General features: G+C 44.3%; 1 protein-coding gene across 2 annotated transcripts in view; it reads left to right on the forward strand.

The window, feature by feature from the left end:
* Positions 1 to 14,142, forward strand: part of SUCLG1 (succinate-CoA ligase GDP/ADP-forming subunit alpha) — an 833,973-nt gene that overhangs the window by 108,842 nt on the left and 710,989 nt on the right. For both annotated transcript variants that reach the window (XM_044080064.1, XM_044080063.1), the window contains one exon: positions 2,780 to 2,896. In XM_044080064.1, the coding sequence (XP_043935999.1) occupies positions 2,780 to 2,896 (117 nt within the window). The remainder of the gene's footprint in view (positions 1 to 2,779; positions 2,897 to 14,142) is intronic.

Consider the following 14,142-nt stretch of genomic DNA (forward strand, 5'->3'; position numbering starts at 1 on the left):
TGGTACCCACTCCTGCGCAATGTGTCACACCTTCCACCATGGCACCTGCCTCGGACACCTTACTTACTGTCTCAGCAGAACAACCAAATTCTGCACACTCTGCTCCAAACTTTGAATCTTGCAGCGTGGCTAATCACCTAAATTCACCCTTAGTATCCCTCAGCAAACCTGTAATGGATGTCATTTTGGAGGCGAGAAGGCCTAGTACTAGAAAATCTTATGCTGACAAATGGAAAAGATTCTGTGCCTGGAATCAATCTAAAGGGACAAACACAGCAGTTCCCAACATTCCTCAGATTTTGCAATACTTAACTGAGATGCTTCACAAGGGCCCGTCCTTTTCTTCCATAAAAATCCATGCCTCAGCCATTTCAGCTCATTACAACACAGAACCTCCCCTCTTCTGTCATCCTTTGCTAAAGCAGTATCTCAGAGGGGCCAAAAACTTAAGACCACCCAGGAGAGCTCCAACCCTTGCCTGGGACCTCAATTTTGTATTGGAAAAGCTCACTCTCCCTCCTTTCGAGCCAGCTGCTACTGCAGATTTCCTTTTAGCAGTCACTCCAGCTAGAAAGATTTCCGAATTGCAGGCTCTTATGGCAATGGAGCCTTTCATCATTTTTCATGCGGACAGGGTATCTCTCAGGACCAGTCCATCCTTCATGCCTAAGATGGTATCCAGTGTAGCTCTTAATCAGACCATTTATTTGCCAACTTTCTTTCCCAATCCACAGAACAAGGGGGAGCGGGTTCTGCATTCATTGGATGTACACAGACAACTTAGATTTTACTTAAACAGGACAAAATCTCAAAGAATATCTGAACTGCTGGTGGCATTTGCTGCAGGGGCAGAGGGAAAAAAATCTCAAAGAATATCTGAACTGCTGGTGGCATTTGCTGCAGGGGCAGAGGGAAATGCTGTTTCAAAGCAAACCATTTCCAAATAGATAAGCCATTGTATTCGTTTCTGCTATATGCACCATGGAAAAACTATCCCCCATGGGATCGGATCCCATTCCACTAGGGCTGCATCTACTTCTACAGCCTTTCTCAGAGGTGTTCCTACCAGGGACATTCTAGAAGCTGCTACCTGGAGCTCGGTTCATACATTCACCAAACATTACCATTTACCACTTTTCTCTTAATCCAGAGCTGGCTTTGCTACTGCTGTCCTGCAGGGCCTTATAGCTGGTCCTAATGCTGTATAATTCCCTCCACCCAACCATAGCTTAGGGAATCTATCCAAATGTAATGACTGCAACAGTGAAACGGGAAGAACATAGTACAGTTGTGTACACTTACCATAAATGTAGATGTTCGAGTGTATTCACTGTTGCAGTCCTGGTTACCCTCCCTCCAGCCCCCTATTTTTCTCTGGCTATACCTCTACTTTCTTTCACTATGCTTAAAAGCCCTTTTGGTGTATTTGCTTTTGGGATTGGAGGTATATTTTTTGTGTTTTTAATTTTATTTGCTCCCTATTTGGGGGGCACCTGACATCTGGAGCAAGAAAAACTGATGTAATGGCGTCGGCTGCATGTTTTATACCCCTGACGACCTGACGTCATGGAAGAAGGGACAGCAACCGACGCAGGACCCAAGACTTTGTTAATCAGGCCAACTGAGGGCAACCTGCCAGCAGATTACCCAAAGGTAATGACTGCAACAGTGAATACACTCTAACATCTACATTTATGGTAAGTGTACACAACTGTACTTTATATCTTGATTCTCTACAACTGACGAGTGGTTTATCCAGTACCATTAGTAGCAAACACGTATGTTTATAGGCAAAGGTGGCAGTCACTGGGTTCTTTTCTCAGTCATTCCACTCAGAGCCATTCCATTTCTACAAGCCCATAACTCTGTTCTGGCTCTGAGGCCCATCACCTTCTCCTGAGCTTGTCTTGGGTTTTTGCCTTGTTGGGAGGATGCCCAGCTTTCTCTAGGCTGAAGTACCTCACAAAACACATGCAGCAGCTGGAGAGTCCACAGAGGTTCCTCACCAGAAGAATCCAGGGCCTCAAACATCTACCCTACACAGACAGGCTAAAAGCCCTGTCCCTCTACTCAAGTCTCATGCAGACTCCTCCGAGGTGACCTCTGTCTGGCATACAAAGCAGTCTCAGACCCCACCTTGATGGGACGCTGCATATCCGCAAGTCTAGCTCCACTCAAGTAACCCTCGTGCGTGACCTCAGCCTGATCTCTGACATCTATAGGACTTGTTGGCAGGGCAGATTTGTGTCCCAGAGACCCCCCCCCTTTGTGGAATAAGGATCCCTCTCCACATCAAGCAGAGTACCTCAGAAACCCTTTTTAAGCACAACCTGGATAACTGGATGGGGAACAGGAAAATACACCCCCCTGGGATTCCACCTGTGTCCCTGCTGGACAGGGACATTGGGTGATAACTTGTCTGAACATGGGCTAAATCCTTGGCTAGGCTTGTAAGGGCCTTGGGGGTCGATAGCCTAGTAACTTCCTATGATCCTTTAATCTTCCCATTTTAGTTTCCTGGGACAAGCATTCACTATGGTTTGGGAATCTTTCTTTGTAAACCTGTTAGTTGTTTCTTTTTACCTGAAGTTTCTAATGTCTAGTGGTTAGTGAAGGACATGAAATTGGTTTACCCATCTTTGTTTTGTGATCATACCGATACTGTATAGGAACAGGAAAATTAGGCTGATGAGCATTTTTGTTCTGTTTTCATTACTTGTATTGAATATTAAAATATAGTATATGTATATGGTAGTTTGACTGTATGTTCTGTTTTTAGGGAACCTTCCATAGCCAGCAGTCGTTGGAATATGGTACCACCCTAGTAGGAGGTGTATCCCCAGGAAAGGGAGGCCAAAAGCATTTAGACCTGCCAGTCTTCACTACTGTAAAAGAGGTAATGAGTAGAAGTGAGCATGCTTATTTGTGTTGGTCATTTGCATGTAAAAGTGGCATATGACTAGATGTGCATTATTGTGAAATGCTTTCTTCCTTTTGGTTGTGAAGTTTTGTAATACTGCCCCTTCATGTAACCTGGTCAGGTACTTTAATATGAATAAAAATAGCATGAATTTAAAAGGAAGGTGACCTAGACAGGCAGTTCTTATTAAGACGCAGTGGAGCACACAGTGCTCAGGGAGTCCATGTTTTGATTTTGTGAAATTCTTCTTAGACTAAATGTTGTAGCATATTTTTGCATCTGTAAATATCTATATGTTTTTTAGCATGTTATTGTATTTGTAAATATGTTCTACTTATTTATTTTGATAATTTTTATCAGGGCTGTGCCTGCAAATGGCCCTTTGAGACCAGTTCACTAACCTGATAAACAAAATACATATGTTTACATAAGCACATGCATGTATAGATGTGTGTGTGTGTGTGTGTGTGTGTGTGTGTGTGTGTGTGTGTGTGTGTGTGTGTGTGTGTGTGTGTGTGTGTGTGTGTGTGTGTCTGTGTGTGTGTGTGTGTGTGTGTGTGTGTGTGTGTATGTATGTATATATATGTATGTGTGTGTATATATATATATATATATATATGTGCACACACACACATATACATATCTATATGTATACATATACATACATATCTGTGTGTGTATCTATCTATATATATATATATATATATATATATATATATATATATATATGTGTGTGTGTATATATATATATATATATATATATATATATAATATATATATATATAGTTCCCCTGTAGAAGGTTGAACGGCTGAAATCTCGAAATTCATATGGCCGAAGCCATATGCTCGAATTTCAGAAGCTTGACCTTCTGAAAGGGAACTAAAAAAAAAAAACAACAAAACAATGTTTCTGCAGGGGGTCAACCCCCTCTGCACCCCCCCGCTATGAGATCGCACTGCAGCGCAGAAAGGGAAGTGTCCCGGTCTGCGCTGTATGCCGATCCCCATTCAGAAGGTCGAGCTTCTCAAATTTCGTGCATCTGGTCTCGACCATATGAATTTCGAGATTTCAGCCGTTCGACTTTCTAAAGGGGAACTATATACATATATATATATATATATATATATATATATATATATATATATATATATATATATATATATATATATATATATATATATATATATATATATATATATATATATATATATATACATACACATATGTATGTATATGTGTAATATATATATGCATATAAAATAAAAGCAATTACTTGCTGCTCCATCATAATTATGCAACTGTAAGGTTGTGCACAGAAGAAGATGGAATGCAGTAGCCTCGCTACGTTTCCTGTGGCATGTCCGTATTACGAAACTCTTCTCATTGCTTGTATCAGTATTGTGCATTCGCATTTCGAACATGCCCACATGATGCTGCCTGTTGGCACATGCTCACCTACATTTGTATGTCAAATGAGCAGTGCCTACATGTGTTCCTTATTTTTTAATGTGGAGAAAAGCTGCATTATACTGAAAGCTCTCCACTTACCATCCATTTATTCAGCTTCATTTCCACTTTTTCCTAGAGCTTTTGAAGTTCATTGTTATTTATCTGGCAAACTTCTGCATCCCCTAAATCTACACTGACTAGTTCTTTTGGGTGGCAGATTCCAGTGCAAGGCATTTCATCAGTATTTGGTTTTCTTTGGTTTAACTGCTTTTCTCATTTCTGTTTTGCTTTCTGTCATGAAATAACTGAACCTGTTGCCAGAAGGAGAAGAGTGAAAACATGTGAAATCTAACATCCTTGAAAAATAAGAAACAGAATCATCTTTGCTGACAGCCTCTTTGCAGAAACATAATCTTTAGGAAATTGGTGGTCAAGATTTCTCTTGGAGGTCTTCAGAAAGACTTCAACCAGGCAGTCACCTCCTCAGTTGCAGTAATTTTTCTGCGTCTAATCTCAGGATGTTCTTTTTTTTTCACTGTTGCAGACCTCACATTTTGGTTATCCCTGCCAGGGTAGCCCTCGGCCGGCCTGAATACCAGAGACTTAGTATTTCTGCGTTGGTTGCTGTCACTTGAGGACTGACGTCAGGTCGTCAGTAGTATAAGGCAGTCGACACCATTACGTCAGTCTTTCTTATTGTGTAGCCTGAAGCAGAAGCAGTTCGCACGAGTGCTGGTCGGCCGCTACCTGAGTTTTCGTCTCTGGATTGAAGTTGAAGTCTTCTAAAGCTAAGTACCCCATTGGGGATCCTTTTTTCTTGCACTAACCAATGTCAGAAAAAGTTATCAATTGTCTCGGCTGTGGAAAGCAAATACCACACCAAGACTTCCACTCTTACTGCGTCACTTAAACACCCATACCACAATGTCCCCTATTGTCGCTTCTGTGCTTTTAATGCCAGGACGGTCTGTCGTCGGGCCCTTATTGTAGCCAGATATTTCCATTTAATGTCTTCAAATTCCGATATGGCTTCGGTAAGCCATCCGTCAGCAGATCTTCTGAAAAAAACGTGAAGATAAAGACAGAGAAAAGACGGCACAGATCCAAACCTTCCAAAGACGCTTCCGTTAAACTAGTCGTCAGTCCTCCGGTATTCAGTGAGGTGCTTTCGCAGCCCCTGATGCCCGCTTCAGTTGATTTGCAGGCCTCTACTGAGACCCTTTCAGAGTCCGGTATGCCGCAAAACTCTTCTTCGACTAAGGCTCCTGTGGTCGTCTCTAACTTGGATGGGTCCGGAGCAGCTGAGCAGGTACTGGCTTCTGAGGAAGTTGTTCGCACTACCAAATCTCAACACAAACAGATGTCTTCTTTCGTGACTACCGTTCTTTCAAAAACTACTGAGTTTCTTAGGCCCAGGGTTCGAACCACACCCAAGAAATTGATGATCCACGCTCGGACTCAAATGCTTAAAATGGCGAAGACCGTATCATGCTGATCAGGGGAAGCCAAGCTACACCCTCAGAAAGAAAAAGAGATCTGTCCCCAGAGGATTTTTCCTTTGGGGAAACCCTACATATTTTAAGGGAGCATTTCCAGTGGGAGAGTCGGGACTACCCTCAGTCTAAAAAGATACTCAGGGAATTCTTAGATCTTTCACAGCACAGACTCTTGGCTATCCCCCAGTCCTGGATGTTGGGGATGATGTTTTCCTTGACTCCAGCTCGACAGGTAGTATAGAGTCCCTGACTCACACAAATACCTTTTTTAAAAATCCAACAGCTGACCCTGAGGTCATTTCTCAAGGGCCAAAAGGGATTAAAGCAACTTCTGCTAAGAATCCCACCCTCTCAGACAAGGATTCTCGAGCTTTGGACAGATGGGGTAAAAAGTATATACCTCAGCTACTCTTGCTATCAGGGCATAAATTGTCAATTCCATATGCTGAATTGTTGGATGCCCCCTTGCACAAATACAGCATATTTGGCACTAAGGCAGAAAAGGTCTTAAAGATGGAAGAAAAAGCAAAATCTATGCAAACAGTTGAGGATTTCTTACAAGTCCATCCCCCTAGCTTCAGCAGGCATTGTCTCTCCAAGCAGTGGTCCTTTAGGCTAGGCCCCGTGGAAACAGACTTCCCCCAGACAGCAGCTCCAGGGAATGCAGAGATTTAATCAGTGGACTACCTCCACTACAAAACCAGGGAGTTCTAAGCCACCTCCTTATGGTAAGAACTCAGTGACTCACCTCCTCCACTGCCCCCTTCTGCCCACTCTCACTTGCACCTAGGAGGAAAACTCTCCTTTCAGTCAAACACCTGGGCCACCATAACCAATGACCAATGGGTTCTGAACATTGTGTCTCAGGGATACAAATTTTCCTTCCATACCCTTCCAACCCCAAAAGGGTTCCCAAATCTGCCACCAAATCAGTGGGCAGAGGCTCAAAAGCAAATTGTTTCCATGCTCTCAATGAGAGCAGTAGAGCACGTTCCTGCAGAACAGATAGGCCAAGGCTTCTACTCCAGACTTTTTCTAGTGCCCAGAAAAGAGGACACCTGGCACCCCATCCTCGATCTATCTATTCTAAACACCTTTCCTGGTGATCCCAAAATTCAAAATTCTCACCCTCCAGCAGCTGCTACCCATGCTCTCCAAGGACGCTTGGCTGGCCACCCTAGATTTAAAAGAGGCCTACCTTCACGTCCTTGTCAGGGAATCGTGCAGGAAATATCTCCGCTTCAGGGCAGGATCTCAGCACTTTCAGTTCTTTGCGCTTCCCTTTGGCTGATATACTGCTCCCAGTGTTTTCACAAAATGTCTGGCTCTGTCCATTGCCTTTTGAAGACAAAGAAATATTCATATTTACCCATACTTAGATGACTGCCTTATTCAAACAGACAGCCAGGAAAAGCTGCTTAAGCACCTGGCCTTTGTAAAGACCTACTAACCTCCCTAGGGTACACAATCAACGAAAAGAAATCCAAACAGGTGCCCACTCAAAGAATGATCTTCCTGGGGACAAGTCTGGAGACAGCATCCCAGATGGCATTCCTTACACCAGAGAAACAAGTTTTTCTCACAACCTACTTCTCTCAACCAAGTCACCAGGCCCCAGCTATCTGCAAGGAAGATCCTGCAAGCTCTGGGGTTCATGGCAACTTGCATTCTACTCATTCAATGTGCTAGACTGCATATGAGGAAACTTCAGTGGTATCTAAAGAGCCTTTGGTGTCAACACTATAAAGACCTGGAAACTCTTCTGCCTATAATTCCTTGCCTCAGAAAGGAATTATTTTGGTGGGCAACAGCATGCTCCCATAACAAGGGACTGCCCTTGTCCTCACCCCCTGCTACCCAGACCATCACCACAGATGCATCAGACTACGCTTGGGGTGCACACCTGGACGGCAGGTGTATACAGGGCCAATGAAGCCCTCAGGAAGTCCCTCTGCACACCAGTCAAAAAGAGATGATGGCTGTGCAGCACACTTTGATAGCTTTCAAACCCCTTCTCTCTCCAGGGGTTCTCCTGATCAAAACAGACAACACCAATGTGACATGGTTCATCAACAAGAGAGAGGGACTCACTCCTACCCTCTGTGCAGGCTGGCCATGACCCTTTGGCTCGCAGCCTCCTCCATGCAACTACATCTGATAGCACAATTCCTACCAGGCTCTCTCAACTCTCTGGCAGACCAGTTAAACCGAAACCTTCTGGACCCACACGATTGGCAACTCAACAGAAGTACCTTCACCCCAATAACTCAGAAATGGGGAACCCCTAAGGTCGACCTCTTTGCCTCCCACACCAACCATCAGCTCCACAAATTCTGCACCATGGAGCATCACTGCATGACTTGGAAAGTGGATGCCCTGTCCTTCCCCTGGGTCAATCTATTCCTTTCCTCCCCTACCTCTCATCCCCAGGGTACTGCTCAAAATAAGGGAGGAAAAAAACAAGGACCATTCTTATAGCTCCAGACCGGCCCCGACAACACTGGTACCCCTTGCTGTGCAGCCTGTCCCCGCTGCCTCCATGGTATTTTCCTCAGATTCAAAATATCCTGACCCAGTGGAAAGGGGAATTCATTCATCCCAAATTGCAGACACTCAATTTGGCAGCTTGGTTTATTCCCTAACCCCGGACCAATCTGCCATCCTCAGTAAAGAGGTTTTGGATGTTATCCGTGAGGCCAGATGTCCTAGCACCAGAAAGTCTTATGTAGATAAATGGAAAAGCTTCTGCATCCGGATCCAGGCTAAGGGAGCCAATATGACACTCCATCCCTCTCATCCTGGATTACTTATCTGACCTACTACACAGTGGTCTCTCTTTCTCCTCTATAAAAGTTCATACCTCTGCTGTTTCTGCTCATTTTCACACTGAGCAGCCCCTTTTCTCACATCCTTTGATCAAGCAGTCCCTCAGAGGGGTTAGCAACTTGAGGCCCCCCAGGAGGGCACCAACACCAGCTTGGGACCTTAACTTTGTCTTGGAAAAACTCACGCTGCCCCCTTTCTAACCAGCTTCTTCTGCAGAGCCAACATTTCTCTCATGGAAGACAACATTCCTTCTGGCCATCACCTCAGCCAGAAGAGTCTCTGAGCTGCAAGCACTCATGGATGTGGAACCCTTTATCGTCTTGCATGTAGGCAGGGTATCCCTCTTCATGCCCAAGGTGGTGTCCAGTGTGGCTCTCAACCAATCCATTCATTTCCCCACCTTCTTTCCTAATATACAGAACAAGGGGGAAAGGATTCGTCACTCTCTAGATGTGCACAGACAGCTCAGATTTTATCTGGACAGGACTAAATCCTTCAGAAAGTCTGATCAATTGCTGGTTAGCTTTACTACAGGGGCAGAAGGCAAAGCCATCTCCAAACAAACCATTTCCAAATGGATAGCGCACTGCATCCATTTCTGCTACAAACAGCATGGAAAGCCTCGCCCAAAGGGGGTCAGGACATACTCCACCAGAGCAGCCCCCACCTCTGTAGCTTTCCTAAGAGGAGTCCCCACCAGAGACCTCCTGGAGGCTGCCACCTGGACATCTATTCACACTTTTACCAAGCATTACCACCTGCCTCTTTACTCCAAATCCAAGGCAGGATTTGCCTCTGCAGTCTTGCAGGGCATCCTAGCCAGCCCCTAGTTTCCTTGACTGCCTCCACCCATTTCTTCAGCTTTGGGAATCTACCCAAATGTGATGACTGCAACAGTGAAAGACGAAGAACATAGTACAGTTGTGTACACTTGCCATAAATGTAGTTTTTCTTGTGTATTCACTGTTGCAGTCCTGGTTTTCCTCCCTCCATCCCCCTATATTCTATTTCTTTCCTTACAAGAGACATATTGGTATTTATTTTCCAATGGTTGGGTTCTTCCACCAGAACCTGGCTTCCTACTTTGGGGGCTCCTGACAGGTTAGGGCAAGAAAAACTGGTATAATAGCGTCTGCTGCCTTACTATATACTGCTGACGACCTGACGTCAGTCCTAAAGCGACAGCAGTCGACGCAGAAATACTAAGTCTGTGGTATTCGGGCCAGCCGAGGGCTACCCTGGCAGGGATAACCAAAATGTAATGACTGCAACAGTGAATACACTCTTAACATCTACATTTATGGTAAGTGTACATAACTGTACTTTTTGTATAACTAGAATGGATGTGTTAACATTTAGTACATTAGGCTGAGGAATAAGGCATATGGATTCATGACAGAGAGATTTCAAGATTTAGTCACAAAAGTTAAACCTCACACTACCCCATGATTTGCATCCCATATTGTTTGTAGCTTGTTAAAAGTATGCATCCCTGTGAGTAGTCTGTAGGGTATAAACTCTGCATATTATACATACCTTCTTAAAACAGCACTGGGCAGTGTGATGGCTCAGTGGAAAGATCTATGCCCAATGCCTCGTAGTTTCAGTTTTGTCTTCAGTCCTGACATCTGATTATTTCCTCTGTGGAGTTTGCAAGCTCTTCATGATTTTTTTTTCTGCATACTCTAGTTTCTTTCTATCTCCCAAAATTGCTTATAGGTGTATGTTTTTTATATTTGACCTTACCCTAGTGGTTTGTGTCTTGGGTGTAAAGGGTGTGTGGAGCAACCCACTTCCCCATTTAGTAAATGGTCACTATTACTGTTGAAATAAAAATATTATTACTCTACATATAGTGAGTCACAAGAATAGTGCATATCAGAACCCATTGAAAATGTATTTCAATTTTTTTAATATTTGTGTTATGTAAACTCCTAATATTTGAGTCGTTTTCTAGATGATTCTGTTGTGGGAAGTATGGTAGTCACTGTCCTGATTTAATTCCTTACTACACTCTGAGGAGCAGTATCTAAAGGAGAAGATAAAGCTTTAGTCAATTTAATTTTAGAAGGTCTTGTAGCGAGCCCATGTTTGCAAATCGCACATCACTTGCAGACTGCTTCACTGGGCCATTTAAGACCATCTCTTAGCTGTTAGCGAGTAGCTCTTAGTTGGAGCGAACAGTCTGACTTTTCAGTAAGTACTTTTGAACTGAATCTTTAGCAAACATTTAAAATTACTGTTGTGCATATGTGGGTCACCCCCCTAAACTACACAAGACCCCGAGCTTAGGTGATGACCGAATGCATTTGTGTAGGGAAGCACACTTTTTTGTTATTTATATTAGTTGACCAGGTTAGTCCCAGTAGGCTACAACCTCATTTCAGGGGAAACCCAAGGTGGTATTCATAATGACTAGAGCAAATTTGACCAGAGCACTGGGGAACAACTCCTATTCTTTTGAAATGATAGGCTGTACTGAAGGGTGGTTAACCAGGGTTCAGGAATATGGGGATGGAGGAAGATGGTGGCTGTGAGAATGCTGGTCAAGGGAAGGTAGCAGTATATAAGGAGTCACAGTTTTAAAAATGTGGAGAGAGATAGACTTGGTCAGAATAAGTAGTATTACATTAGGTGGTTTGGGAACAAAAATTCTAAGTTTTGTGTTGATTGACGAACTTGAAGATTGAGGTGATGAAGTGAAACATTATAGTCTTAAACCTTTTCATGTAGGCGAAAGCAGTGATGGAAATATATTACTGGATAGCAGATTGTGTGGGGATGATAAAGAAAATGGAAAAGAAAGTGAGAGAACGTGCTTGGCCAGAGGAGTAGCTGGTTTTTAAGTGTGTTCCATGATATGGCTTCAAGTAAGAATGTGAAGGGAAATAGGAACAGTATAAGGGCATGGACAGTGTGGCCAAAAAAGTGAACTTAAGCAGCAGTGGTGGCAGAGAATAGTCAAATACAGATGTTTAAAAAGGAAGCACAGCTGAATCAGGCAAAATGAGTACTGGCATTTCGGAGAAGACTGGTGTTAATAAAATTAATAAGTAATTGACAGGTTTAATGTTTTGGGCAATGTCATTTTACCTTTTTAAAGTTAACATAATTGACATTAGGTTGTTGATACATCTGGAAATTGAGCCATTCTTCAAAATGACTTGAGACTTTTTTGGTAGCAGAGAAATTTATAAATGAATGTGAGAAGAAACTTTAATCCATTGAATGAGTATTTTCAAAATTTAAATATGAATTTAAAAAGGAAAATATTAGCACAGCTGTGAAAAACAAGAGATGTTATGTAGTCCAATCTCACCTACATTCTTACTCACGGGTTTGGAGCCGAATATCGGCTCTGACTCTGCCAACTTTTATTTTCTAGCACAAAGTCTCTAATTGGCTGGCCTAAACGGGTATCCCATGTTGCACTGCTCCATAGCCCCAGATCTCGTTTGCCGCTCGTGTCGCTAGGACGTGGTCTCGCTTGGGTGTGGCGAAGTACCTCAAAATTTCTATTTTTCTCTTCAGAAAATTGTTGTGATTCAAACAAAAGCTATTTTAATAGCTATTTCTTGTTTACCGTCTATATTTGGTTGAAGTGTTGTCTGTGTGTGAGTGGTATCCTTAACTGTTCCAGTGGGCTAGGCCCGTGTAAGTTAGAGGACCTAGTCGTCCTTTTTGTGCAGTGTTTTACCTTGTGCTTTGGCGTACTGTATTTCAGTGTGTTTTTTTTCTCTGGTCGAGTTGTGTGTTGTAGTTTCTAGAACCGTTTTACTTTAGAGGTTCTTGGGTTTTTGTGTGTAGCTATAGTTTCCCGCTTTTGCTGTTGCCCGGCTAGGTCTCCCTTTCCTCTTGGTGTTTAATACCTTACTTGAGATATCTAAGGATCAAAAGGAACATAAACCTTTGGGTTTTAAGAAATGTTCCAAATGTAGTTACAAGATGTCTATTACGGACTGACATTCCGTGTGTGTGTATTGCCTAGGAGCAATTCACTTGCAAGAATCCTGTAGCTTTTGCCATGCCTTCAGTCCGAGGGTGCTACAGGAAAGAAAAAATAAACTTATATTGAAGGGATTCCTAAAACCTTTGTTTGAGGAGTCTTTAGACTCTACTTCGAGTACTCAGTCTAAGGCTTCGAAGGCGAAGAAAAGATCTCCGGCTCAGTCTGTCTCCTCGGATCCTCCGGAGAAAACTTCTAAACTGGACTCTACCTCCTCGGCTCCTCTGTCCTCGGGGCCGCAGGAGGTATCTGTTGTGCTGGAATCGACCTCAGCTCCAATTTTATTGGAACCCATTCGGAGCCGGTCTCCCAGTGTTAGGCATGGCTCTCCTGATAGGAGATCCCAATCCCCCTCTCTGTCCTCCAAGTCTTCCAGGCTGTCCGATTTGGATGTCAATAGGGTGGTTCAGAGGCTCCTGCAGTTGCCAGTGTTGGCAAAATTATTCTCGGCTCCGACCAGTCGGCTCCGGAGCCCGTCCCGATGCTTGTGTCGATGGTTCCTTCTCCGAGCACTTCCTTGTCTTCGGAGCTAGAGTGCTCCGCTCAGAGTGATGTTCTTGTGCCGGCTCCGATACCCCTCAAAGGTTTATTGGTGCTGACATCGGCTCCATCCATGTCGGTCCCGTCCACAGGTTTCGGTACTCAGGTTTCCTCTGTCGGGCCCGAGGGGGATACTTCGGACATCTGTCGGTTCTGAGCCTCCCCCTCGCCGTATCGGCTCGGGGAACCCCGACCCCGGTTGTGGCCTCTGAGGCCAGTCGGTCCTCGGATTCGGGGAGACACGTCTTCGAGGCCATGAGGAGCGCACTGGCCAGATCTTCAGTTACATCACCCGGATCGGTCATTCCATCCCCTTCTACCCTGGCAAGAGCCTATGATGCCCCCTATCCATGGATGACGGAGCCCAAAGGTCTGGGGATACCCCCATGAGCAGTCCACAACTTCCTGAGGGTCCCTCAGAGTCTGTGCCTGAGGAGCCCCCCAGAAAGAAGTTGTGCAAGAGGAAGCACATAGACTCCCAGGACGAGTCTCTCACTTCTGATACCGACCTCGAGGAGTCAGAGGGGTCCCCCAAATCGTCCTCTGATGACGTCTCTTTCTCTGACATCCTGGAGATATTGAGACAGAGAGGCGACTGGCCGTCCAAAACCCCCTCTGAGGAGGAGTCTGTATTCCTCAAGGCCTTTGGAGCTCAACCCTCCACCTCCTGGGTGTCTCCACCCTTCGACGGGCTCCTGGATTTAATTTGTCGAAGGGTGTGGGAGAATCCTGATTCGGTGGAACCTGTGCCCAGAAGGCCCAATAAGTTTCTTTCTGTCCCCCTGGGGGAAAGAGTTCCTGTCCAAAGGAGTTTTTGTAGATGCCATGGTGGTGGCGGTGGCCACACAGCAGGAAGTAGCAGAGTCTTCTTCTTCCGTCCATCCTTTTAACAAGGAGTCCAGGA

The sequence above is a fragment of the Protopterus annectens genome, chromosome 8.part0 (assembly GCF_019279795.1).
Source record: "Protopterus annectens isolate FY-2018-M chromosome 8.part0, PAN1.0, whole genome shotgun sequence".
Classification (NCBI taxonomy): domain Eukaryota; kingdom Metazoa; phylum Chordata; order Ceratodontiformes; family Protopteridae; genus Protopterus; species Protopterus annectens.